At 43.6% G+C, this 27943-nt stretch overlaps 1 protein-coding gene across 3 annotated transcripts in view; it reads right to left on the reverse strand.

The window, feature by feature from the left end:
- The window catches only part of TSNARE1 (t-SNARE domain containing 1), a 738845-nt gene that overhangs the window by 81700 nt on the left and 629202 nt on the right, over nucleotides 1-27943 (reverse strand). For all 3 annotated transcript variants that reach the window (XM_069220840.1, XM_069220841.1, XM_069220842.1), the window contains one exon: nucleotides 10728-10800. In XM_069220840.1, the coding sequence (XP_069076941.1) occupies nucleotides 10728-10800 (73 nt within the window). The remainder of the gene's footprint in view (nucleotides 1-10727; nucleotides 10801-27943) is intronic.

The following is a 27943-nucleotide window of genomic DNA, read 5'->3' on the forward strand; positions in this document are numbered from 1 at the left end:
TAGGTAAAAGAATTAATCAAAACCCAAATGGTTGGATGAGTACATTTTGTGATTTTGTTTCATAATGTTTATATATTCTCTTCGTTTTAAAAAAATTTTATTTAAGGGGAAAGATGTGTTATGTTGTTATTTAAGTTATTGTTAAACCATTGTGTTTGTGTGAGGCTGTTATTTGCGTGTCTCCTCCGTGTCCGGTGAGCAGATTCGAAGTTCGTTGTGTGGGATCGAAGTCGGGGAGAGACACGCAGCACGCACGGCAGACTCAGCAAGCTTTTGTGATTACAACTACTGAAATAACAGCAATTGAACAAAATGTAAAGACTCCAACTTTACAAGGACATACGGAAAAAGTGGTCCTAAAATGACACTCATTAATTTGGCTATTTCTGGAAAACTACTATCCTAAAACACCCACTGAAATTCAGGAATGTCACAATGGGAGGGCAGATATAGCATTATGTCCCATGCCTGTGCTACTTCAGGGCCACCAGCCCCTACTGGAAAATTAATTTACAGATTGTAGAGGCAGCTAAAATACAGGGCACCAGATGCAGAACTGCCGTGTTTTCTGTTCCCCTTGAGGATCCCTCACGCTAAAAATAAATAAAAGTGGCTGATTGGCTTTGCCGATGCTTTTCTGTATTAACAAGCAAGTGTAAGTCAGTGTCCTTGCCACATGGCATACATGCACAAATTCCAGCATATCCCTTCAGAGATTAACAAGCCCGAGTCGTTCCCTAGCATCTAGGAGCATGTCATGTCTCCACTTTGTTCAAATGGTCTGGTTCCGGCAGCGCGAGACCACTACACAGGTCGTCATGAAATCCGAGCGCCTCGCGCTGGTGCAATGACAGCTGACAAGAGCCTGAGGGAGACCTGCAAGGTGGTAAAACCCAGGAGAAAATACACATTGAGTTTGTAATCCTGAAGTGCCTGCGCTTTTTTTGTAATATAAACTGGTGATGACCTGCTCCAGGCCGTACCCACGCCATTTCACGGCCTGCCCTGGGGTTTTGGACTCCCTGATGCACCACTTGCACAGTGCCGTCGACCTGTCAGCTACCACAGCTTCACAGATCTGTGATCATTTGTATATGCAGCACTGAGGAAACCCTTACTTTACCGGGGCTAGCGGTGAGGGGGGGTGGGATAATACCCATCAATAGCTATGGACACTCGCACACATGTTTCCGGAGTAGTGAACCCTCCTCTGAAACACCTACATCCACGTGCCCGCAGAGACTCCCCCCCCCGTAAACGCCTAGGCTGATGCCTCAGTACTATCACGCTCCCTAGTAAACAAGCATGTTTACTGCTTTCAAATGGATTACTGTCTGCGTCACGCCGGGCAGGCGGTACACCTTGCATCTGACCGGTTAAACTGGTGTTACAATTATTATACACAAACTTAATGTGAAGTTATATAATCGCGCATTTTCTTGTGTACCCTGTGCATTCTAAAGGCATGTACACGAAACCGAGCGGATTCTCACATCTTTGATTGCTTTCAATTTCTGTAAGTATTACTGCTCATCATATTATCAGTGTTTTTTCCCCTCGCCACATTCCATTCTTTACTAGCATCTAATTTTAAAGTGTTAAAGGGATTACACTCTTATTTTCATCTACTGTTCTGCTAAATACTTACTCCCGAAGGACCTGAATGCAGCATTTTGTTTGGTGCATCATGCAAAAATATGTCAACCCACCTTCTCCGTTTTTGGCTATATAGATCCATGCATTTATCAACTATCTTGGAGCTACTGGTGGTTTAAAATTGTGCCCTAAAACAATTTTTGTTTTACAGGTTCATCATTTTGGATTTGAGGGAAAATTTGAATTTAAGTAGCTTCGACAACTTTCCATTACCGAAGATGGATCTCGGAGATCTTCTAGGTGATTATAGTTCAGGTAATTCCAAGATGTCATAATACATGCAGGGTTACAGTTTGATACTCAACCAAGTATTGTGGTGCCCAGGTAAAAATCTGTCTTGAGAGAACAGCCGAATGAATCAAAATAATTGTACATTGCTGCTTTGCAGATTCTAGCAGTGCCTTGTGAGTTCGAAGATTTCAGAGATCAGCTCATCTGAGGTCAACTTATTCCCAAATGCCTTGAAAAAAAGAGTTCAGGAAAAATTAGTGGAATTGAAAAATCCCACTTTATCTAAACCAATGAATTGGTAAAATCAGTGTAACTCATTAAATCTGCAGCCAAACAACTACATTCATGTGTTGATAATATAAGTAATGTTAATTAAATTAAACTGTCTAGTTCAAGACAATCTACCAAAATCGTTCTTACCAAAGATCCTGCGTGCTATAGATGTGGAAATATATCACATCTAGCAAGTACTAAAAATATGTCCAGCGCTTAAAGTAGTTAGAAAAAATGTGGGAAAAATACATGTTCCAAGAGTATGCACATCAAACTGTGAAAAAATTTGATTAAAGTAGCTATGAGTAAAGAAGAACATAAAAAAGTGATTAAAAGTGGCTAAAAAGTGGTTATACACTAGTGTTAGCTGCTATAGATACTCATGTGTCTCAGGTTCAGAATGTAAATACAAATTGCAATCAAGGCACTTCGAATCTAGATGGTGTTTACATTGAAGATGATGATCCTTATATTGAAATACAAACTGATGGTATCGATCTGAAATTACTTTCGGATCCCGGTTCCAAAATCACCATTCTGTCAGATGTCACATTCTATTGTAAAAGGCCTCATGCTATCAGATTATTGCAGTGTGATGTGCACCCTAGCGCTTATAGAGGACAGAAGTTGAAAATGTTAGGCTATTTTGTTTCTCAAATATTTAGCAAGGCAAAGTAATAGAAGGAAAATATACATAGCAAAGAAGGGAATAGATATTTTGGGGATGGCTGCATCAAGGTAAATTTAACATTGATCCTAAGCCAGGTGCTGAAGAACAAGTATTAGCCATACTTGAAAATGATGGAAATAAGTGCAAATCCCCTATGAAAACTACAAACCAGCTGAACATACACAATGTTGAATCAACTATTCAAGATATGTTAGAAAATGTTCCTGAAGAGTATTTGGCAAAATTCAAAGAATTAGCTCATGATATCAAAATAAAATGTAACAGTATTCCAATAAAGCATCACCTACACAATGTACCACTCGTGAGAAAAGATGTGTCAAGTAAAATAAAAAAAGACGGTCTGGGAGGGTATAAGAGAACCTATAGATTCCTCATTTTGGGTATCTCCACAAGTTGTTACCCATAAGAAGGTTGGAATGTTAAAAGGCTGTGTAGATTTAGGCTCACTTAAGCAGGCCAGCTGGATTAACACTTTCAATTACCCCGCATAGAAGACTCACTAAACAAACTGCCTTGTTTCACTGTACTTTCTAAGCTTGACATAAAGGCGGAGTGTTCTTGATGTCAGCACAACAGAGTCCCACGGTTATTGTTAAAAAGCAATGCTATGAAAATGTATTAGATACAACTTGAAATAAGGGAGACATATGGACGAAAAGGAAGGCTTAGGCCTGGCGAAAGGGTTATTTGATCCAAATGACAATTTAAAACTGCACTACAGGCTGCAGTGACAGGCCTGAGACATGTTTTAAAACACTACTTTAGAGGATGGCACAATGAGTGCTGCAAGCCTACTTGTACTATTTAACCTACAGGTCCCAGATACAGTAGTACAATTTACTAGGTTCCTACAAGCAAATTCAATTAGGAATAGGCCAATTTTACCATGTTTGAGGTAGAGAGCACAAGCATTTAAGCACTTGTTAGCAGTGATATGGTGCAAAGGTATCATGTTGATATCAATATCTATTAAAATCTGCAGAGGAAAGCATGAAATACCCTCACTTTTCTTTTTTTTTTTTTAGGATGTATCCTTGCCAAGCGTGGGGTTGGAAGAAATATGGCAAGTATCAATGAGTATGCTTTACTCTGTGACTAAATCAGCTGCACTAAGGAGAAACCACTTCTTCACCCTACAGAAAGCCTACTCATCCCTGCTGAAGTTGGCCAAGATAAGAAGAGATGAGGACTCCAGATGTAGGCAATGAGTCCGGGAGGCGGACGACGTCCACATGTTCGCTAGCTGCCGGACTTGGGAAGGTTTTTAGTCAAGTGTGGGTAAGACAATCTGTGACATCCTGGGAATAAACGTGGCGGTAAGACCGCCCTTGATTATGTTTGATATGGTATAGCGAGAGAATGGAGTAGTGCGTCCCTCTAAATTACAAAGTAAGCTGATCTTTTACTTAATTCTCCTGGCGATGAGGGAGGTATGCAAAAAGTGGTGTCAACACTCACCCCCTGGTGGAAGTCAGTGAGGTATTTTAGGGAATTGGACAGCAAGAATAATAAGAGTAAAAACGAAGTTGATGGGGTATTTTGGAAACTGTTTGAAATTAGATGAAGGCTATCATGTTTCTTGATCAGTTTGGCTGAAGAGATACCAGCAAAGTTTTATAGTCCACAAGTTTAACTAAAGACGACCCCGATATTAGCACAAGGGGAAGTTCAGATCAAGAGGGTACTTAGTCGAGGTAACAGGAGGACATAAAAAAAGTGCAGAGACCTAATGCCAATGAAAACAAATTCAGCAAAACAAGACGTCAGGTCTAACAGCGGTCATAATATCTGCTTTTGGTGTTACACTTCAAGCCTGAACAAAGTGGTGCAAAGCCAGCCCTGCTATCTAAGGGCTACTACGACTGACATCTGCTGAAGGCCAGTACTTGTCAAGTATATTACACCCTCTTTTACAGTTGTGAAAGCCCTTTCACTTTATGGAGATATATCAAGGTATAGGTCCATGTCTATGAACATTTGGCTACTGCAGTGGCTGACTTTGGCCACAAAGTTGGCAGCTTTCGTGAGTGTGTTTGTGAGTGGAGACTTCTTTCCAAACTTGATTATTTTACTGCATACCCTTTCCAGTGTAGCGTTACAAGACGAAGGACTTTAAGAGTGGTATTGTGCAGCATGTATTGATTGTCTGTTGAAGCACTCTGGCAGGCTGTTGGGCAAGGAACCATTTCTTTTTTAAATCATGCCTGGGACGATAGCAGATATGAAGGCTGGAGTCTGCATGGTTTCCAGACAAAATTATAGAGCAAAACGAGTGAGTCATTAACTGGGACTGGCAGGTCAAAATGCTTCATAGCATTCTTACTAGTGAGAGGAATAATGCTATATTGTGTAGAGGAGCGTCTACAGAAGGCAGAGTTGAGTGCACTGATTGCGGGGGCCGCACAGTGGCCCTAATAATCTGTTGAGGCCTGTGGGTGTTCGAGAAGTTCTGCTTCCTTTTCAGGATTCTTTTCTGAGGAATGTGTCTCCACTTGCAGAACATGGCCTGGCTATGGTAATGGCTGTGACAGAGGTGGGGGGAAAGCAGTAGACTGCGGTAGGAGTTTGCTAGGGGATGTATCATCAGGAGCTAAAGGAAAGAAGAGACTTTCTTTTGGAGCTGGCAGTGTTTGAGTCACTGGGATTGTCTAGGGTGGTGAAGAGGACCGCAGCATCAGCGCCTGTAGATGGGTTGTTGGTGTTGTGATTGTCAATGGCAGATACGTTGATGTTATGTTTGACAGCAGATGATGAGTTGTCAACGATAGGACATATGTTGATGAGGCGGCATCAGCTGGAGATGTTAACAATGAAAATGCGGACACTGCCTTTGGAAAGGTTGGCCTGGAATCATCTGGGTCTGTTGTCGATGGGGCTGCCAATCATACAGCACTGAAGTCTTGCCATTCACCACTATAGAAACTATGATGGCCAATGTGGCTTCTTGTCGAACTTTTTGCAGCCCTTTTTGAGGGGGACAGGATTGGGGGTTTCCCTAAGGCAGATGGTGGTTTCCTCAGACAAAGCTTATCAGCTGGTTTTCCCCTTTGTATCTAAGTTTAGCTTCCAAGAAGGAGCACTGAGAGAACGCAGAAACAGAAGTGAACTGGTCGTCCGAGCCATCGGCCGCCTAGGTCATTGAGGATTTTTGCTGAAAACGCCCGAAACATCCTTCAATCTTTGGGTTTGTGCTGTGGGTAAGAGCAGTAAATGCAGTCAACATGCAGATCCATCCATTCTTTCTACGTGAGAGACATGTTCTGAAAAGTGCTTTTCTGAAGTGATTCAGCCTCTGTCAGACAAAAAACCTTTAAGTCTTCCACTATCCAAGAGCTCCAAAGCCGTAGGTCGAATTAATACCAAATAAGTTTAAATCACGTGAAAAATGAGTTAGAAAATCGATGAATGAAAAATCTCTAAGCAGTGCGTTAGAGGTACTCCCTCTCATCCGACACATTAGCAATCTTAAGTGCAGTGCCCTCCGAAGGAGTGGCGTTTAGTGCACTCTCGCCTCATTCCCTGAAGTTTGGGAACTTTCTTATGACGTGATTTGAGCTAATAAAGTAGGAGTGTTCGAAGTTGTTACTAAGACAGTTTCTTAATACTGCTTTTTAAACATCACATGAAACTGATAGGTCGACGACAGGGAATCATTCAAGCGTGCAAGTTTAAAAGAGCCAATGGTGAAGAAAAACTGATTCCATGTGCTCCAAACCACGATGAGTGGTGCCTGAAGGCACTAGAAAATACAGTTTCACACCTTCCTTAAAGATTAACATAGATTGCAAAATTGTTCATTGGATGAGCTCAAAGTTAAACTCCATCCTACTGCAGAATTTTCAAAAATGTGTTTCATTATGTCTGGCAATGAGGACTAAGGGCTTGGAGGGGGATGGAGCAGCCGTGTGATCATGAAAACCAATTATAATCAATGAAAAACCATCTTGGTGCCATCATGCTTGACAAAGGCCAGTACAAAGGCGAATAATCAATGCGCTTACAATCTGTGCCACAAGTTTAAAGGATGAGCAGCTCTCCCATTTCTTCTTTTAAACAACAAACGATTGTGAACATGTTTTCGGCACATACAATATTTGAAAGAAAAATACTTCTTGTTTGAAAAACAGCCTGAAAACTGTGCATGTTCGTATTTTCTGTGAGAGGAGGGACCTTACTCAAGACTTTGTAATGCATCTAGTCAGCACTGATAAAGCAAACTGGGTTGGTTTTTGAATAGTGAAAACACATTCTCATGTGACAAGGAAAATATTCTAGCTCCATCTGCACCGCTTTATGTTGTGGTTCTACACAGACAATTAGTTGGCATTCTTAAATCATATAGCAGAGATGTGCAGACAAGACTAAACACAGGAGATGGTTTCTGGCATGGCGAGGAGGAGGGAGGGCCAAGTTTAAAGTTTTAGACTGCCCAGATGAAGTGTAATCTCAGATAATCTATGGTGTCGATACAAATGTCACATTTGAAAGCGCAAGTGGGTGTAAGGGGAAATTTTCTTCATCTCCATCCCCATTTAAGCTTTACTTCAAGTGATGCTCCACTGTATCGGCCATTGATCCCATAGGCACAGAATAAGCCAGACCAAACTTGCATATGTTTGATCCTTTCTTGTAAGGACAGATAAATGAAGATCTTATGCTCAAGCAGTAGCCTTAGTAGTTGATAACCATACACAAATGTGCTTTTATTGAATTATTGATATTTAGAACTTAAGGAAATTACAGATCAGCTTTTTCTGGGGCTTAAGGTTAGTGGTAACCGCTGATTGGTACGGTCACAGAACTCTAGTATCCATGGATCAATATCATTGCATTTGAAGTGTTGACCAGCTAAGGACAACCTGATTGTCTTCAGCTCTGCCAGATGCTCATGCTCCTGTGAGTCGACAAACTTGAATCAGGACCACTATTTTTAAATACTGAGCAGCAGGAACTGGTTGAGCCTACAATGGTCCAGGTTTGGCTGTAGGCAACGGATCTAGTTTAAAGTGATCAAGTACTGAGAGTAGAAATTATGTTTAGTTCATCCAGGAGTCCTCTGGCATGACCTTGACGAAGGAGATATTCCTCTTCTTAAAGAAGCATAACCAAGTTCCTGGCGGAAGACTGGCAATGGCGGGAGAGTTGTAAAGATAAAAACACGAACTAAAATTTGTAAAACTGAATAACCGGGCAGAGTAACAGCAGAAGCCGCGTACAGGCATTTCACCGCGCGATATATCTAATAAAACAGAGGGAAAGGATAGCATCTAGAGACGTTGGCTCACTCGTGGAGTTCTTTCCACTGGTGGTCAAGGATTTTGAATCAAATATTCGTCTTTCTCCTCTTTCTGAACCTTGAATTTGGAGGTCTATATGCGATTTACAAATCAGAAACTATTTGGAAGACGCCTACAAACAGGAGATAACAAAGAGGCATGAATCTAATCAGTTGTTTCGCTAAAATGATGTACATTTCGATAATTTATATATCCGCTCTCAGAAAGAATCGAGACACATTCATTTTAGTAGCCCGTGTGAAAGATCCCTCTGGCCACTCCTGCACAACTTCTTACGTACTACAATAAAATAGTGGTTTGTCTTCTTCATGAATTTTCTCTACAAGCTAGCTCTTTTCACTCCTCAAAGAAACAGGTATTGTCCTGTGTGGTCAGCTTATTAGTATTGACTAGTCGAGGACCCACTAGCAGGAAGCAATCCCTTTTGCTTAAAAGAAATACAGCCCAAAAACACTCCCAAACATTCCTTTGTTCACTCCACAGCTAGCCTTTAAATTACACCCCGGACACAGCTTAGAGTCCAACTGAAGATGGACCAGAATTGTCTACAGTCCAGCATGGTTGAGGGATGAGGGTCAACTGAGTGCATTTAGAATATGAAAAACTACTATTACTGGGGAGCAAGTTTCTAACAAGGGCAAACAAGGAAGGCGGAGCTAGGCAAAACACGAACTACTCATGGACGGAGGGGTTTTGAAAACATCTTGTTAATACTGGTAATAAATCTGGAGTTGGCAGCAAAACAAGGATTAATATTTACACATTTATTTCGAGAATCAAAGGGAACCCAGCAATTTGGAGAGAAGGCACCAATACATTCTGAATCAACGTGAAAAAACATTTCTAAAAAGCAGCCAGGAAAACAGCTACACCCATCAACAAACTACCAATATATAACCAAATGTACTGAATTGGTGGTCATTTTTAAAATAAAAAAATATTTTGGCAGGTATAGTCAAATTATGCTCCTCTTTGGGAACGAGTTATAAAAAGGGCACAATTTGTACGCACACTTCGTGGTTCGGCGTTGCACTTAGGGCTGCAGTAAACAGCTCTCTTAGGATGTTACTACAAGAGGCCAGAAGAGACGGCAGATTGTAACAAATTGGTCAAAAATGGAATCGATGATAAAGGAGTCTGACACCGAAATAAAGCCATTTTGCTTTCCTCTCTACAGTATACGTGCCAGTTAAACAGCTAGGTGACTCTCCTAGATACCACACCTGTCTGTGCCACGACTGGAAACCACAAATGGTGCTCTTCAAACTACCAGCACCAAGCCTGATGTGTAGAGAGGCTGGTCTCTGTCCAGAGTGGCACAGTGAAGGAAAAACAATGGACTGGAATGCGGCTCGAGGTACTGCCAGTAGGTAAGAATAATTCAAGCATGCCTTCCAACTCCCATAGCAGACTCTGACCATGATGAACTTTCCTTGGTCATGTCCTCAACTTCCTCAGACGCCACATACCTTTCCAAACCGCAAAGGATGAAATTATGTGTTAACACAGGTGTAGCAAAAGTATTTGCCAGAAAAGTAATATTTAAATTTCAATACTTGCTTTGACTGAAGAATTTAGTACCATCACCACTGGCACTCTTATGCCAGGAACTAAATGAACTCAATTTGTATTGACCACCATTTACAATACATTCGGAGAAACAGGATTTATTTGTTCTCAGTCATGTCTTTCTGCAATTAACTGGTCGGTCCACATGGGGTCCCATCTGGGGAGAGCCTCCTCTGATGACAGAGGTGAAAAGTACTCCAAACCACCAGTTGAAACTGCTTGTGCTAAGAGCTTTGCACTTTACAGCCTGCTGCCACTGGGGAGAAGATGATATTGTGATATAGATATGCCACACCAGTGAGCAGGGAAAGCAGTCAGAATTCATGATACATACTGATGTGTTCATAACTCATTCCAGGTTACAAGGTGAATTCTGTAATATGAAGTTGACTTTTGGAACCCAACTGCTACTGTCAAAAATATTTAAAGTTTGATATTTCTGCGACTCCCTCAAAGACCTTATGTAGTTCCCTCTATCTCATTCTAGTTAAACTGTCTTAATATGGGACTTTACTACCCATGAACAGCACAATATTCCAAACAGACTGAGTAAAAAGGCAGGAATTTCACGGACACTGCAGAACAGAAATAATAACTACTGCAATACTTCAGAGAGTGTAAAAGTACCCATTAGTCTTCTTTCTTTTTGACGGTATTCATGTATGCACCTGAGAGAAAAAAGTTTGCCACTCCATGATGGCTGCATAGACTACGGGTCCTTCAAACCCATCGCCATGGGCCAGCCTATTTAAGGTCTGCCCGGGCCCAGTCTGCTGGGGATTTGCCATGTATCCTGGACAGCTAGTTGAGCCCTGAAAGTATCACACGTGTTTCAATCTATCAAATTTCCCATCAAAGTTCACTGACTGTAACTTGAATGACCTGCAGATTCACAGTAACCATCACTGTCCTGTAATCTGATTAGTATGGTAAACTGAGACTCTATGTAGAGCTCTTGTCATCAGTCCAGAAAAGGCGACCGCCAGGCATAAGTGAAGGAGGATACATACCTATTGTGTCTCCTTGTTCATAGACCATCGAGGCCAGTTCCTTGATGATCTGGTTCACATCAAGCATATCACTCTGAAAGAAAGGATACAAACAAGTTTTACTTATTTTATTTTCATACAACAACATCAAACATAAATGTACCTGATTGAATAACTTACAGGCACTGGTGATCACTTGGAGTGGCATTCTATTCCATCATTTTTCTCCCACTGTGAAATTCTAGCTAGAGACCTGCCATATGCAAATTAGTCATGGCCCTGGCCCAATTGGCACAATTCAGCCTGAACTGTCAGACCGCAAACCATGCTCAGCTGGTTCAGCGGCAGATGGGGCTGACACTGGGAACGTACCCAGCGGCTGATGCACATGGCCGAAAGTCATGTGCAGCTGGTTAGATGACCTAGCAGCTTGCATAGCGGCTGGCACAGGGCGCGGCCTAAGGATTGGAGCTGCAGTTAGAGGATGGGGGTGGAGGACCTGGCCTATCGCCTGCATAAGTCTATTGACTCTGGGAGAGGAAGATGGTGGAGGAGTGCTGAGTTTAAACAGATTGGCTTACCAAATCCTCCCAAGCCAATCTGGAGCAAACAGCATCAGTTGTGTTCTACCTTCTACACCTCAGGAAGGACTCAAAAGAAGAGGGGCCAGAAGGACTGTGCAATGCAGACACGGAGACCCACCGAACCTGAAAGCATCCCCGGAGAAACATCCAGGCTGCATGGCACAAAACGTGAGTTCAGGGCCATGAAACTTTTGTCTTGCATGTTTTTTTTACCTGTCAAGCCACAGAGAATGTTTCACAACGGAGGCAAACCAATCAAAATTCACAGAAAATTACAAAATGAGTATAATACTTGGTGCTCAGAGGCTTCCAATCCGTTCCAAATTTTCGCCAAGGGTATTCTCTAAGTTATTCAAAGAAACTTAAGGATGCTTGTCGAGAAAATTCACATTGTGTGTTTGTGAAGATGTATTTTTTTCGCATATAGTAGTACTCTTGATTGACTGAGAATAAAATGTCAAACTGGGCCTCAAAAAAGCGTGTTTTATGTTTGTATTGATGTCATTGTAGAACTACTTTGTGTATCATGTATACACAGACAACAGAGATGCCTGTGATCTCACTTGTGATCTCATCAATGTCACGTGTGAGGTCATGAGCAGAATATGGGCGACATGGGCGTATTGTTGTGTACCTCCCCATAGTGGGCCAATCTTTATCAAATGACATTCCGTCATTGCGCATAAGCAAACCCCACTGTGAAGCACGACGGAGGGTGAACTGTGACGGATAACACTGGTAAGGCTCTGGAGAGGGAACAAGCCTTGGCAAATGCATGGTGGGTGACCATAAAGGGGAATGGTACTGAGGTGCCCAAGAGGGTACAGCACAGAGCCTAACCTTGTAAATCCATGTAGACCAGGCCTCCACTCTGCGTCCTAAGGACACGGGCTACAGGAAAAACGTGCCTTGCTACAAGAAAACAAAATTGTGTATTTTCACAAATATGCCGGGCACCCACTCCTGGTTTCACCGACTCACAAACGGCCTTTCGGCTGACACCTCATGTCCTCCCCGTTTAGCCCCTGCAAAAAGTTCACTGGCTGCGAGGGCAGGCGATGGGGGTCGTAAATCTGCAGAAATCATTTAAAATAAACACTGCACTTTCACGAAATATGGTAGTATACACTTATCAAAGAAGTCTGTGACAATAGTTTACACAACAAAGCGTACCTGTTCGGGTAACAAGTTTTTCCTCAGCGGACGTACTCTGCTGATGAGAACTTCGGCGTAGCAATAACACTATATACTAAAACGCAGTGTATCTTTGCATCAAATATACACCGGAACACACGGACAGAGATGAAACAGCAGCGTAATCTCATCAGCGACGGTGGCAGGGCTCGGCTTTGAATTAAAAATACACCCTCCTCTGTCGACGAGATTTGGCGGGACGTTATCTGCGGATATCTGGTAATGAGCTCCAGCTTGCTTGACAATTGCCATGCCCTTCCGAGGCGGGGGCTGGGGGCAGGTTGTGCGGCGCCAAACAGGGATACAATTAGCGCCCCGGAGAACAAGGCCGCGCGCTCCCCGCCCGCCACCTTGTCTCATGGGGACCGACGAGCTGCTCCCATCATCCCCGACAAGGCCCCGCGATGCTGTCGCTGATAAACACATCCGAGAGGTGACAGGGTCAATGGCGCTGCTTGTTATCCGCCGATAACAACGGCCGCTCTCAGGCTTCCCGCCACACGCGGCCGGTTTCAGTCAACAACCTAGAGGAAACGCAAATGCCCCCGCTTCCCTCCGTGAGTAGCCCCTCACATCGACTGACACTCTTCAAAAGAAATATGGCTGTTCCTTGCAAGCCACTAATTAATGTTACTTTTGTTTTTATTTCCTTTTCTTAGCTAGCCAGGCCGCTAGAAGATGCTTAACCAGAAATAAATTACATTTCAAGTTGACAGCCTAAAGGCGTGCCCCTGCTCAGTTCAGCATGCAGTGCTATGAACCTCTGAAGAATGGCTGAATAGCGGAGACGAGGGTCCCTCCTCAGTACAGCACGGAGGCATGCACCACAGAACAAAACGCTTGTGGTCAGAAGAAAAGTTGCCAACTCCATGACCATCCATCTATCCATCAAGTTCTGTGAAGGACGGGGTTGCAAAGTTTGAGCAAGCATGCATAATAATTCACAGTCAATTCAAAGGCGGCTCTTAAGAATCTTTTTTGACATTATGGAGTTGACAGAAAATCCAGTTCAATAGAAGGAACCTCTCCAGATACAACCTCTCATTCCAAAGGAAAATCGTGCATAGTAAGGCTATTTAACAGTTCAAAGAATGCGTTGAATCTCACGAGCTTTCTGATATCTGCCAGGTTAAGACCACGCAGTGGCACAGAGTTCCCTCTTGCTGATAACCGAGGCGACATCCTTTCATCACTGGATGCAGGACATCCTCACTGGATGCAGGATGTCATAACTCGAAATGCTCTACGGGTATGGAGGTTATAGTTATTGGATCTCAGATTCTAGCTCTTTGAATACAAAAACACCTATGGTGAGGTTTATTCAGCATGTGTAACAAAGTGCTTTATGCACAATGTTTCTTCAATACAGAGCTAAGGCCCAAAATGGTTATGTCTGATCATGTGCTGTCACATAGCACACACATTTTTTGTCCTCAATGGGTCTGACAGTGGTCTATCTATGATGGGCTGGGGTGTCAGAGCTATTAATTCTATGGCCGGGCAGATAGAACCTTTCAAGTTCTGCCTTTAACTCTACCTAAAAGAGCTATAGCCTTGAACCCGCAATCGTCCTGTGTGCCCTGACCTAAGTTGTTGGAGGAGGGAACTCTGTGAACATGTGAAGGCCCAGGGCCAATACACTCAGGCTACGCGCCCTAGACAGGTAGCCTCCGATCCAGACTGCAATACACATATTCGATAATAAGCCACATAAAACTGAACTATACACTACTGATAGATATAATTAGTGGACATCCCAGCTTAGATGAGTGACAACTCTTGGCACCAAAGACTTGTGGATTGTGTACCAACATTTGAGGCACGCCAAAGGTTTTCTTCACACCTGGTAGATTTCCCTAGTTTCCCAGAACAGATATACCTACGAGACCAGCAGGGCACAGGAAATAGGCAGGTGTCTCATCACTCCTCCCTCAAACTGGCTTATGTAAAGACAGAAAATAAGTCCTCCCAGACACTCGGCAGATTAGTGTGCGGTTTCAATCGATCACTCAGCGTCTTTATTATACACCACCCTAAATCAAAACATACTCAGCAAAATCGCAACAAAATCATGAATACTCTGGCAGTAGCAAACATAAGTAAAATGAACAGGATGAAAAAAAACAACAACTATTATATGTGTTTATATATATTTTCGAAGTATTCTAACTCAGATACCGACATCTAATTGTGGTAATGAGAAGCAAAACCTGCAACACCAGGTACAGCCAGGCAAGCACAGACCACGAATGATGCTGGGCTGTATCAGGTGAACATGTCAGAGTTCCCCGGATTGCTGCTACCTGGATGATGGCTCAGTGCTCTCTGCCGGTGGACAGGGCATCTTTTCTATCTCTTCTCAAGGAAATAAACCCCAAAAAGAACTTAAGAAGGTGTTCTTGTGTTCTTAACGTGTGACCGCAGTAGCCTCCTGTAGCCATTTTTCTCATTAATTGCGTGATAAATGCAATTTCCAGTTATATGTAGATACATACTTCCGATGTCATTACATTTTCATAGAGCTATATCACTCGGTGTTTCCTTCTATCCACACAGTGCAAGAGAATGATGGAAAAAGACCTGCAAAAAATATGGTCATAAGAGCCGAATATGAGTTACCCAAGATTACTGTAGAATCAGCGGTCTAGGTGCCTTACCTAAAGAGAATTCTGGCTACACTTGATTCAGGTAATTTAACTGAGATTGCCAATTTCAGCTGTGCTAAAATATTTGATTAAACTGCTGCCTAAATCAAGCAACAGTGTAGAACTACTTCTTTCATTGTTGTAGATGATCTTGATCTAGTAGTAGTTTAAACAACAGCTGCAGCATGGATGACACACCTCTCAGCAATGGCACAACATACAAAAGGGAGCCAGGCTGCACAGTATTTAGGATATGTTGAGAGTATGGATGCCAATTAAGAATTGCCTAATGTATGAAGCTGCTTCTGAGGTCATTGAGGCAGTAGAAGGAACATCAGGGGAGGAGTGAAAGGGTGTGTGTGTGTGTGTCTCTCTCTCTCGCTCTCTCATTCACTTTCTTCAGTTTCCATGGCCTTCCTTGTGAAGACATCCAAGGTTCAAGAGATGTGGTAGAAGAATAGAACATTCCACATATCCTCTAACAAAAATATTGCATCCTAAATATTGCTGAAAACAAATAGTGCAAAATCGAAGGTAATAATGGAACATCTATATCCAAGTGATAGTTTTGTAAATTATATTTGAGACCAAATATTTATCTCAGATGTTATTTTTGACTAGAATATTCTGACACATATCTGGGCAACCTGTTCATGCAATCACTCGCCCTACCCTTGACATTTTGAGGCCTGGTTAAAAGAGCAAAAAAAAAAAAAAAAATCGGAGTAATTTATTCCCCAGCACCCAGGGAATGTCAAAACAAGGACCACCTGCCCAGTGGTATCCTTATGATCATAAAGCTCGTTAGGAGCAGGTATAAGATGAAAGATGAGGTGTTGGGTTTCATGGCTACATCTTTACAGTGATGGGCCAAAAATGTACATTGCAAAGAGTTATTTGGGAAATAACAAGATCGTGAAAGTATTCGGACATGCTCTCCTGCTTTGATAGGCACCATACTGTATGGCGTTAGAAAACTAGTAACAAGAATAAAAAAAAAATCTAAACAGATCATACCCATCTTTAATTCATGTTCGGAGCTAAAAGACTACCAGGGAAGGTCCCTCCAGTGTTATTTGAAGCAAGTCTTGTGTCGTTTCAGAAATACTGAGGGCCAAGACCTCAAACAAAGGCAGGCCGCCTTCTTTACTGGAATAGTCTCGAACTCACTTTCAGGAAAGATAGGACTATAATCTTCTTCTGATCACATTCCAGAAATGACCACTGTTGTCTTTTCTCCTCGCAAATGATTCGCCTATGTTTTCTTTTCTTTGCCACTTTTTCCATTTTGTTTGTTACTGTTGTCTGGGAAGCTCACTGCCGCCCACTTGGCTATGCTGTGCCAAAAAAATTGTCAATCACAATTACAGTTTGTATGGGCAGGAAAATATATAGGAACCGTAATTTCTCACCAAGAGGAAGAGTACAATTGAAATGCCACCAGAGACGGTTTACAACCATGTGTTACAAGCCAATTTGCACTATCTAACAAACTCTCATATCCGCGGCTCAAAGTAACTCATAATAATACTAAAACTGTACTCATATTTCCGATACTAATCCATCACTAATTCTTGTTGGGTTCCAGAGTAGCGTACTACTCACTGAAAAGCGCTTCGACGCCTCGTCAGGGTAGTAAGCGCTATATAAATACTATTACAATACAATAGGAATCTCTCACGTTTTCCAACTGATTCCTCAGTAGTTCAACGCTAGAACGAAAGTACATTCAAGCAACCAGCTCTTCTAAATATGAGGACTATCAAAAGGTAGGAACAAGAAGGATGGAGGCCTTACAAAGGATACTATCTTAGGAATTATTTGGCAATTAAAGACAATATTAATGTAAGCACTGGCAAAGACGATAGTTCTGTGTTTTCCCCCCTGGGTGAATTATCTGGTAACATCTGGGTGAGGTTTTGTGTCTTGCATGCAGCTGTTCTACAAAGAAAATCATAAATACTTTTGACAAAGGGCCAGTTTTTTCTATGCATCGTTTAAATAAAAGCCATGAATCCAACAGTATGTTATCATAGCAGCAAAGTAAAACAAATGCGTAAAGGCGATTAGCGAATAGCACAGGAATTTTATCAGCAAGCTATTCCTTTACAAAAAACAATAAATCAGCAACTTAAATGTCACCATGTCAGCAAAGAAAATACATCAAAGAACACACACTGGGTCTCAATTAGAAGCTGTAGGTCAGGATGTTCAGCAGTCTACTAAAAAAAACAACACAAAAAACAACTTTATCCCCATCACTTTACCCTAATGGCAACAGAAAGGGGACACTATAACCATCCTCGAAATGTTATAGGTTTGATGGACAGCCCATTAAAGCAACTGTACTGCATGAAAAAACATAAGGCGGCAGTGGCTGAAGGGAGCTGCCTAAGGAACAAGTTATTTTCCTTTGTTAACACTCTTTCGGATGGGTACTCTAACTGCAGATTCCTTATCTTAGAATACTCCTTACGCACCACACTAGATCGGAAACTTTCCTTCAGCAGTGAGGCTCTGTGTTGGCTCCGTTCGGCTCCAGAAATGACGGATCGAGGCGGCATATAAGCTCCACCTCTGCGCGCTGACAGCCCTTTCTTATTTTTCGGGCCGTTATTTACAGAACGTGAACAAATGTTGGTATATGTGTGCTTAATACTAACCTGGCACCTTCTTAGATACTAAAAAGAGACCAATCCACAGAACGGTGAGGCAATGAGGAATCTGAGGAATAGTTAGAGTATACACTAAAGAGAGCACTACTTATAGTAAGCAACTCGTCCTCCCGATGGATACTTCCGACCACATATTCCTGACCTAAAAATAGATACCAAAGCTGTAACTCCCCAGGTGGAGGGTCTCTTAAATGGACTTAGACTAAAAAGTCCTAAAGGACCGAGTGAGCAGTGCCCCCGCTGTTGACCTGGATTTCAAGGCAGTAATGCTTTATTAACATATACAATGACACCCATGTTGTGGCCTGGCAGATAAAGACAAGCACTCCACGAGCCAAAGGAGTGTTAGCAGCCTTAGCAGAATGGGCTCTCAGACCTTCCAGGGGAAGCTTCTTCACCACTGCATACCAGATCTTAATGCAGAGGACTATCAACCTCAAAATGGTGCTCTTTTGCACAGCGTTCCCTTTCTTTTCCCAAAAGAACCCCAATAAAACCTGATAGTCCACATGGTGTTCCTTGGTGTGACTAATGAAAAAGCTCAAAGCCCTTTTGGAGCCCAATGATGGAGCTTCTTCTCCTCTTTTGAGGTAAGGCAGAGCAAGAAATGCTGGTCGAAGGATGGACTGTCGAACGTGGAAGAGTGTCATGGCTTTTGGCAAGAATGCCACCCAAATCCTCAGCACCAACCTATTCGGAAAGAAGGTGCTGTATGATGATTGCAGTGAAAGAGCCTGGAGTTCACTCATAAGACGAACTGACTTAACTGCAGTGAGGAAGACTGTCTTTTAAGTAAAGTGACGCAGCAACCAGCGATGCTTCAGCTTAAAGGACGTACACATAAGTAACGTCAAAACCAAGTTAAGGTCCCACTGAGACATCACAAAAGGCTTGGGAGGGAGAACATGCCTGTCTAACTTTCAATATATCTCACCACAAGTGATTTAAACAAGGACGGTTGGTCGGGTAACAGAGAAAGGCCTAAAGGTAAGACAAATAACCTTTAATGGTGCCCATTGCAAGGCCTTGCTGAGCCAAAGACAAAACGAACAGAACAACATCCAAAAGTATTGCTTGAAAGGGATCAGTCTTAGGAGTGCCTCACCAGGCCACAATTTTGTCTCACGCCTTGCAAAAATGGATTTTGTGAATGGCGCCTGGTGGCAAAGAAAACATCCACCACTTGAGGCAGTAGTTCAAACTCCGAGAATTGCCACAATTCAAACTCCATACATGTAGGTGTCAATCAATCAATACTTCTATAGTGCAGCTTATTACCCATAGGGTCTCAAGGTGCTGTTACGAGCGTGCTGCTCACTCAAACAGCCAGGTCTTGGGGTGCAGACTGCGCAGCACTGGGTGGTGGACCCCAAACTGTTTCTGTGACAGAAGATCTAGCCTAATCAGAGGACAGATGCTCATGCTCAGAAGTTCCATGTACCACACTCTCCTAGCCCAATCCAGAGCCATAAGTATGACTTGTGCCCGGTCACTCTTTTCCAGAACTTAGGAAAGCAAGGCAGGGGTGGTATGTCGTACAGGAATCTTGTGTTTCATTCCACTCAGAATGCATCACATAAACAGTGTTCTTGCGCAAACATTTTTAACATTGTTCATTTTTGACAGTGGCAAAAAGATCTAGCCAGGATTCTTCCCACTGTTGGAAGATGCCCTGTGCCACCTTGGGATGTAGACGTCACTTGTGATCCGCCAGACAATGGCTGCTCAGCTTGTATGCAATCAGGGATAAGCAAGGACACTCCAACAAACACCAGAGGCAAGGAGCCACCTAGCACAGGATTCCTCCTGGCCTTGCTTACTGCAATACCACATGCCGGAGGTGTCATCTGTGAGAACCTGGACCAATCTTCCATTGATGGCTGGCAGGAAGACCTTCAGAGCCAGACAAATGTATCACACCTACAACAAGTTTATGTGGAGCAGGACTTCAGCTGGAGACCAGAATTCCTTGATTTTCACCTCCCCACAAGACCTTCCCTGTCCAGCAAGGAAGTATTCATCGCCACTAAGTTCTGTGTGGGGAAGGGAGGAGCCTGCCATAAGTCTAACTCTAATCAAAGTGCACCAGTGCGAATTATGATGCGGATGACATCTGTCATATTTCCTTGATGCTGAGCCCACTGGAACTTCTGATTCCACTGTAAAGCCCACATGTGACACCTTGCTTAACTGACAAGAAGGATGCATGGGGTTAAGAGGTCAAGAAGTCTAGACAGGGATCCAGGACCTAAAACGGAACATCTGGATTTTAGTCTGGATGTTCTGGAGTGTTTCTGCAGAGAAAAGGCCTAAAACTGCACTGTGTCCAAGATCACACCAATAAATGAATGCCTATGTGAAGGAATCAAATGTGACTCTGGCTTACTGACAGTGAACCCCAATATGAAGAGGTTTGCCATCTTCCGGGGGTGGTCTACAGCAGACTGTGGTATGCCAGCATTCAAAAGTGAATTGTTGAGGGACGGGAAGACTGGTATCCCTCCCCAAACCTCCAAAGGTTTGCAGTGACTATTGCCACCAGTTTCATGAAACCCCAAGGGGCGCTGGTGAAGATAAAAGGGAGTACAGCAAACTGAAAATGCTCCTGGTCTAGCTTGAAATGCAGATAAGGTCTGTGAGACTGTAGGATGGGTATACGAAAATACAGTCCCTGCAGGCCCAATGACACCATTCAGGACCAGCATGAGCATTTTGAATTTGTCCCTTCTGCAAGAAGGCATTTAGAGGCCTACGATCCAAAATAGAGCCCCATACTTCTTCACAACAGGAACTAGTGAGAGTAACAACTCTCTCGTCTTTCTGAGTCCAATACCCGTGTGATAGCACCCTTGGAAAGAAACGCCTGCACATTTTGTAGCACAATGGACAAGTTCTCATCTGAAATTCACTCCGATATGGGGGGAATATTTGGTATTAGCATAAAGAAAAGGCAATCCAAAGCCATGTTGAACTATTTGCAAGACCCACCTGTCAGATGTGACCACCCTGGGACGATATGAATGATTCCCCCCCCCCCCTAAAGTGGTTTGATGGCTGTTGCAGCATGGAAAGAGGAATGGGAGGACTGATGTCTCTGTTGACCAGGGCCCTATCTGCTAAACCCACGTACAAGACCTCAAGAGACCTGGGGTGTCTGCTGTACTGGTTGGGAAGACTGTCTCTGCCTGTACACCAGCCCTCCGGAACAGCTTCTGAACTTTTTGAAGTGATGTGAAAACAGCTTAGCCGGGGTCAACAGACCCAAGAAATGTGCAGGGGCTCTACTTTCCTTAAGGCATTCTAAACACCAAATCTGCCTTCTCACCAAAAAGGTGGGACTTAAAGGGCATGAGCATATATCACTGGAAAAGCCTGTGGAATGTATCCACGCATGTCAATGAAGGACAAGTAGGTGCAGACTGCACTCCCCAGACAATCCGTTGTGTCTAGACCAGTATGGATAACATATTTTAAAACATCTTGTCCCTCATGAAGTGTCTGAGCCAAAGAGACCATAAGGTCCTTTGGGACATTGTATGTGCATAATAACCCAGTAATCAGATAACATTTACTTAATACAATGCCAGACTGGTGGAGGAAAACATATTCTTGTCAAAAGCCTCAATCCTCTTTGATTCCTTATCTGGAGTGCTGGGGAATTATTTGAGATTCACCCTACTGGTTGAGGCCTGGACCACAGGTTTCTCCGAAGTGGGATGTTTGGTAAGAAAACCAGGACTGTTAGAAGCTAGTCTGTGATGTCTGGCCACCTGCCTGTTTACAGGGGGCAGGAGCAGAGCTTCAATCAAGTGGCCATCAAGGTATCAGTGAAGGCTTCGATAAAAGGGAGCACTGAAGTAGATGGCTTGGGTGACAGGTGCTTTTTCAGGACATTTATTTTGGTCTCAACTGAAGGCAGCTGTTAAACTAGAACCTCAGCTGCCCCTGTAACACTACTGCAGAGAAGGCAATTTATTTCTTTCGTGGTCCAAGTGCAGAGTCAAGTCCTACCTCACGAAATGTGTCAAGCCCACAGGCCTCTTGAAAATCCATGTAGAAAGAATCATCTGTGTAGTGAGGGATGGAAAAGCCATCCTTATCACCATTCACATCCTGGGCTGCCCACTTGCTCTTAGTGTAAGCCCAAAATATAATGGAGCCTCTGTTGGCGTGTACACCCTGTTAAGCGCATCAGGTCACAATGCATAATGACCGGTTGCACTTTTGTAACATGATGTTGGCAGAGTTAGAGTTGAAGTCGATTTGGTGCCTAGAACATCTGTATCCATACCGGATCCTCTTTCGGCACCAGTGATGTCAGCACCAACGTCGATGAGGAAGGGAACATGTCTCGGAACTGGAAATGAAATCTGTACAGGTGTCAGTACAGGGCCCGTAATGGGTCCCAAGGGGTTAATCAGTGCCAAAGATGGATCTGCCAACAGTAACCTGACTGAGGGCCCTTGTGGGGCTGAAAGACACACCAGATGAACCGAACCATATAAACAGTCTGCAGCATGGCCTCCTTGAAGGCTTTAATCTGCTAAGGCATTCTCAATTGCCTAGGGAACTAGGGGTCACATAAGGATCAGTTGAGGAAACTGCTCTGTGACCAGTGTCTTTGAAGGTTTACATGCAACACTGTGACGTACTTGAGCCTTCTCTTTATGTTCAGAGTGGCGGGATGGGATCAAATTCTGCTTCACTTTTTTATGCTTGAGCTTGGACTTCAATTTTAACTTACCAGAGGACTTTGAGAGCCAAGATGATCGCTCGTGGGAACAGTCTCTGGAGCGGGTCCAAGTCAAGGCCTTGGAGTGGGCCTTAATTGATTACTGCAACTTCTTGTGTTCTGTGACTTACAGCTTTGTCTCTGGTACTGGATGACCTTTGGAAGCATGAGAACCCTTTTACTGTACGACTTCAAGTCACAGTCGGAGCTCAGACACACAGAGACACACCTTCTGAGGGTACTTGACTGACATCTGTTTTCTGCAGACAAAGCATGGTTTGAAACCTATTGTTTTGGGTTTAGACACTGCTCCCTAGCACATTGGAATTCATTGTAGAAGTCATGAAAAAGAAAAAAAAAAAAAAGATTGAGATCCATGTCTGAAGGTGCAGAAATATAGGAACTGACATCAGGGTGCATGAGCAGCACTGTTAGGACGGAAAGGTCCCTTGTGTGGTGATGGACGTGCACCCCTGCCCTGAGAGCCCCAACTGTAATTATATCTGGATTGTTGATGTTCATTTCTGTTGTCATGGGGCAAACACGGATCATGCATGTGCACCATGTCAGAGGCCTGGTTCACGGATTGTGATCTTTTCGGACTGGGAAGGGTGCCCAAAGTGTTACCCTCATAGTGGTGAAAGGCTACTGCCTTTGCCAAGAGTTAAGCAGCACAGAATGCAGTGGTAGCAGTGTACTGTGTATTGAGGAGTGAACAGGCCTTCTTACCTGTGTCACTGGCATGAGGCTTGCAGGCTTACTTATCTAAAGTTCTGCTTCTGTGTGCTTAACTGACCCTTGGCCTACATCCGCTTGTGTGCTGTACAAGTGCTGGGTGTATGTGTATCTGTGAATGCCGCAATCCAGGGATGACGCAGTGCTGTGCAGTGCGTGCATGTTATCTACATGTGCTGGGTGTATGTGTGCCTGTAAATGGTACAATACATGAGTTGTAGTGCTGTGCACTGCATGTGTGTTATACATGTGCTGGGAGTATTTGTGCCTGTGAATGGTACATAACATGGAAGATTCTGGGTTCCATTTTTGGAGACCCAGGGCTGGCTGGAGGAACGTGAGGATGAGGAGAAGGTAAAGGAATCCCTTCCCTCCCCCCTGACAGATTTGTGGACAAAGGCCATGGGGGTAACCTTTTGATACACGTATCACTGTGGCTCACACCCAGGTGTAAACCTCTGGTCACTCCTGTGTTATGGGGCAATCAAATTTGGAGTCGCTCCTACTGTGGCAGACAACTTTCTGGAAGAAGGCAGAGGAGAGGGCACTTCAAAAGGAAGCAGACTTACAAAATAAACTTCAAAGACTCTGACTCTAAATCACATTTGGTCTCGAAACGAACTACAAGAAAGGGAGCTTGAGGCCCCAAAAATTGTAAACTGTCAAGCAGCCAGTCGGGCTGTGTGAAGAGAAGTTCTGCAGGATTTCTGCCAGTAACCAGGGCTGGAGAAAAAAAGCCTGCCAGACTCACAAGTGGGTGAGGAGGCATCACCCAGGGAATCCAAGATCACCTGTCCCTGGAGCCAAGACCAGTATGCCATGTGAGGAAGAGGTGAGCCTTAGAAGGAGCGATGTCCAGTTAGGAATCCTGATGACTGAATCCCTGTATCGAGGTGTGAGGAGACAACTGCTAAATCGATTAGGTCATTGCCTGTGTACAGGTTAAAGTCAGTGCTCCATATATGCCAGAGGAGGACCGCCATGAAGTGAGGCATGAACTCTGCTGCACTGATCGGGTCATTGCCCGTGTGCAGATTTGAAGTCAGTGACCCCGAACACCAGGTGGAGCTGCTGTGAAGACTGGGTCGTAGCCTGTGTACAAAGTGTAGATGTGACCCGTATGCCAGGTGGGCCACTGGGAAAAGGCAAGGAACATGGTACAGTAGAGACAGTCGTCGAGAGGAGGAGGCCGCTGTGGTGACCCGTGTGGCCCTAAGCTCTGAGGACCAGCACAAGGAGCGATAAGGCTGAACTATATGAAGAAAAGTAAATAAGGCACTAAAACACAAGTAAAATCAGTGGAAGAGAAACACAAACAAAACGAAAACTGGTCAAACCAAGAGGTCAGACATGAATTTTGATTCTAACTAAACTATATAAAAATCATCTCCAATGTAAAAAATAAATAACGATACAAAAAAGGATTGCTTTCAGTTTTCAGGGCATCAATAATAAAAAAAAATAAAAAAAAAATAAAGGTAAAGCCTCGGTATTCAGTGCACTTTTGAAATCTAAAATAGTCTCCAATGCATTGCAATGGAAGCTCCCAACAGGAGGTGAAATGGTAAACCACAGTCAAAACTATGAAGTGAAAGAGATACAGGGCTCTGGGTGCAGCCAAAGTTCACTCATTGCACATGTTAAAGAACTGGCAACAATATTTCACGCTGTTAACTGTGCAGTTAAGTCAGACCTAAAGCAAGGCTGGACTAGTGCCCTACTGAAGGGATGTATTCTTAAAATAAAGTCGGACGATTGCTAAAGATCAGCACCCGCTTAGTCAACCCAGAAACTCTTTTTACTGCAACATCTCAAGATTCTATATATCTGCATCTACAAGACCACCTGATGGGCAACTCTAGTAAACATGATTCCTCTTCCAGAGGACCTGCCAAGATAGTCCCAGTTTATTTAATGGCAACTGGAAGATGTAAAGTTATTGACTTTCTAGAGAGTCTGCAATATTTAAGCACCTGACCAGCAGGCGGACTAAAAAAAACTGAAAACTCCTACCCAGTAGCTGCCAACAGAATGAGGGAGGAAGTAGCCGCCAAGCCGGGCCATGACCTGCGTGGGGCTTTGATGTGTTCCTTGTCGGCCTGCTGCCATCAAACAGGAAGGAGAGATTTCATCAGAAGGAGATCAAATCCACGAGCTGTGCGGTGACAAAGCGCAAGACAGTGTCAGTGTCCGCGTGTGAGCTGGTCCCTTCTCCTCGCTATGTACCTCTTCGTTCTGTTCCAAGGCCGTCTTCCACGCCTCAAAGACACTCAATTATTTTCACGATAAAACAGGATCGATGCGGGCTTTCTTGTGAGAAAATCATGAAGTTAAAGGAAAAAAGAAAGCCTCAGACAGCGAGTCCGAACAGATCGGTGCACAAGCTGATCCTGAGATGCAGGGTTTAAATGACTGTAACAGGGATCTATTACAATCCAGCAATGTGGTGTGTCAAAACAAAACATCGCCTGGGGATGGACAGATTGATACCTTCGTTAAGACTTACCTCTGCTGCAGGTTTACACCCACTTAATAACATTAGTGAGATGTCTCAAGGCGTCCTCTAGGCGCAAAGCCTGTAACCCCACCCTCACTGGCGACCACAAAGCAGTCTGAGGCAACCTCAACCACCATGAATAAAAAACATACATTGGAGATCATTGGAGATACACCCAGCATCTCTTGGCACCACCAATAAGTGATTAAAGGCCCGCCTCAAACACATCAGCCTCAGTCCTTTAATAAAACATCGCACATTTTTATTTGCCCTCGCCTCCCCCTGTTTTTATGCTTGTAGTGTACAAATCTGTTTGCTAGAAAGGACAACTTTTCATTATCACGTTAATGTACATAACTGAGGACAAAACAAGGCTTCAAGAACCCAGTGACACTGTACAACGCTTCCTTCCTGCCACACTGGGATACTTTGTGCGCTGAACAGCTACAGTCAATCACTGGCACCAACAGAATGAGAGGGGCATTCCTGCCACTCACAAAGTAAGACAACCTATCTTCTGTAAACACTGCGCTGCCTACTCCTCGGGCAGGCACTGCTAAGAGGCGATGGAGGTCACAGTTCTGCCGCACAAATGAATGTGATAGTACGTAAGGAGTCCCGACAAGCAGAATCTAGCAGCTTCCAGTAGAGTGGGCTAGAGAAATAAGACCGTCCTTGGGAAGGGGCAGCAGGAAACAGACCGAGGGGAAGAGACTAGTAGGGGAAACCAAAGGCAAACGGGCAATGGTAGACTCTTACTGAAAGACTTTCTTGCATGGCCACATTTTCATCTTTTGGGCAGGTAAGGTGGTTGGTTATTGCGTGACTGGCAACAAGTACCGTAAGTGGTGATCAGGACCTGAGCTTGGTAAGTGACATTAGAAGTCTAGAGTAAGCCAGGCTTAGCTGCATGTGTCTGGTGCAGTGGCATATCCATAGTGTGAATTAATGGATACGAGGTCACTGCCACCATTGAATTTGCTTATGGTCGCCCGTGTGCAAGAGATTTGGTGTCACAGGTGAAATCTGGAGTGGTGCTCCACATGTGTCGCATCACTAGGTGTGAAGTCTTACCTTGCCTAAAGTTGCAAGGGTGTATTTGTGCCTGTGCTGGCATGCACAGAGTGGCCTATTTAATAAGAATTTTGGTGCTGTCTGTTAGGTCTGATCCACGTGCTGTGGTGCGAAGATTGCTGTAGCAAAGATGAAATGATGCAAAGAGCTTGTTGAGTTTGATCACCTTTTCTGCTGGTGCAGGTCTTTGGTTGGTGGGCTATGTGCTTGAAATAGCAGAGAAGTAGGATTTAGAAGTCGAGCGTTAAGTTCAAGTTCCACCAATTGATAAGTCTATATAACAAACTGCAAGTCTACAACACCCTGGAGCCACTAGCACCCAAGGTAGCTAGAAGGTGAAACTTTCAAATCCATGCGGCAATACTTGTGCTTCTTTGCAAGTGTTTATTCAACCCATGTAAACCATTTTAAAGGAATTATTCTCTCTTCTAGAAAAGCTGATCCCGGGTGGCAAATATTTGGCATATAATATATATAGATAGAAGTTCAGTATCATGCCTATCAGCATGGTTAACTACCTTAAAACATATGATTGTAACAGCCTCAAGGTCAGGTTGTTCCACTTTGGAGCACTGTGCAAGGCTTTTAGGTGGCACCACCAACATGACAAGCATTGCAGGAGGCCTGTTTAAATCTACCTAAGCTCCAAGGTGTGTTTCCCAAAGCTCCCTACTGTGTCTACATATTTGCATGTACTTTGCAAGTGGATTGCTGTTGAAAAGAGACTACCAAAGTGTAGGTTTTGCTCAAGATCCTGCCCACGCTGAGCTGATATCTATCAAACTGCGTGGATTAGCTGGAGTTTGGCACCTCTGATACCAGTAGGTAGAAGTACTCAGGAGATCACTCTTAATATTCATTATCAATCTGAATGCTAGAAGACCCTACAAACTACACCATATCTATTGCACAAGATAAATTCAGAACCTGACTTAGAATGTATGCCATACCTGTGGTTCTCCTGATATAATGCTGTTGAACCATGTAGTGGATGTGCCACACAAACAAGTTACTAACCTTCGGGTAGTGCTCTTTCTGGTGGATACTCTAAACTGCATGTTCTTCACACCTTTAGAATATTCCCAGGTGCCAGACTTTTTG

The sequence above is a fragment of the Pleurodeles waltl genome, chromosome 2_2 (assembly GCF_031143425.1).
Source record: "Pleurodeles waltl isolate 20211129_DDA chromosome 2_2, aPleWal1.hap1.20221129, whole genome shotgun sequence".
In the NCBI taxonomy this organism is placed as follows: domain Eukaryota; kingdom Metazoa; phylum Chordata; class Amphibia; order Caudata; family Salamandridae; genus Pleurodeles; species Pleurodeles waltl.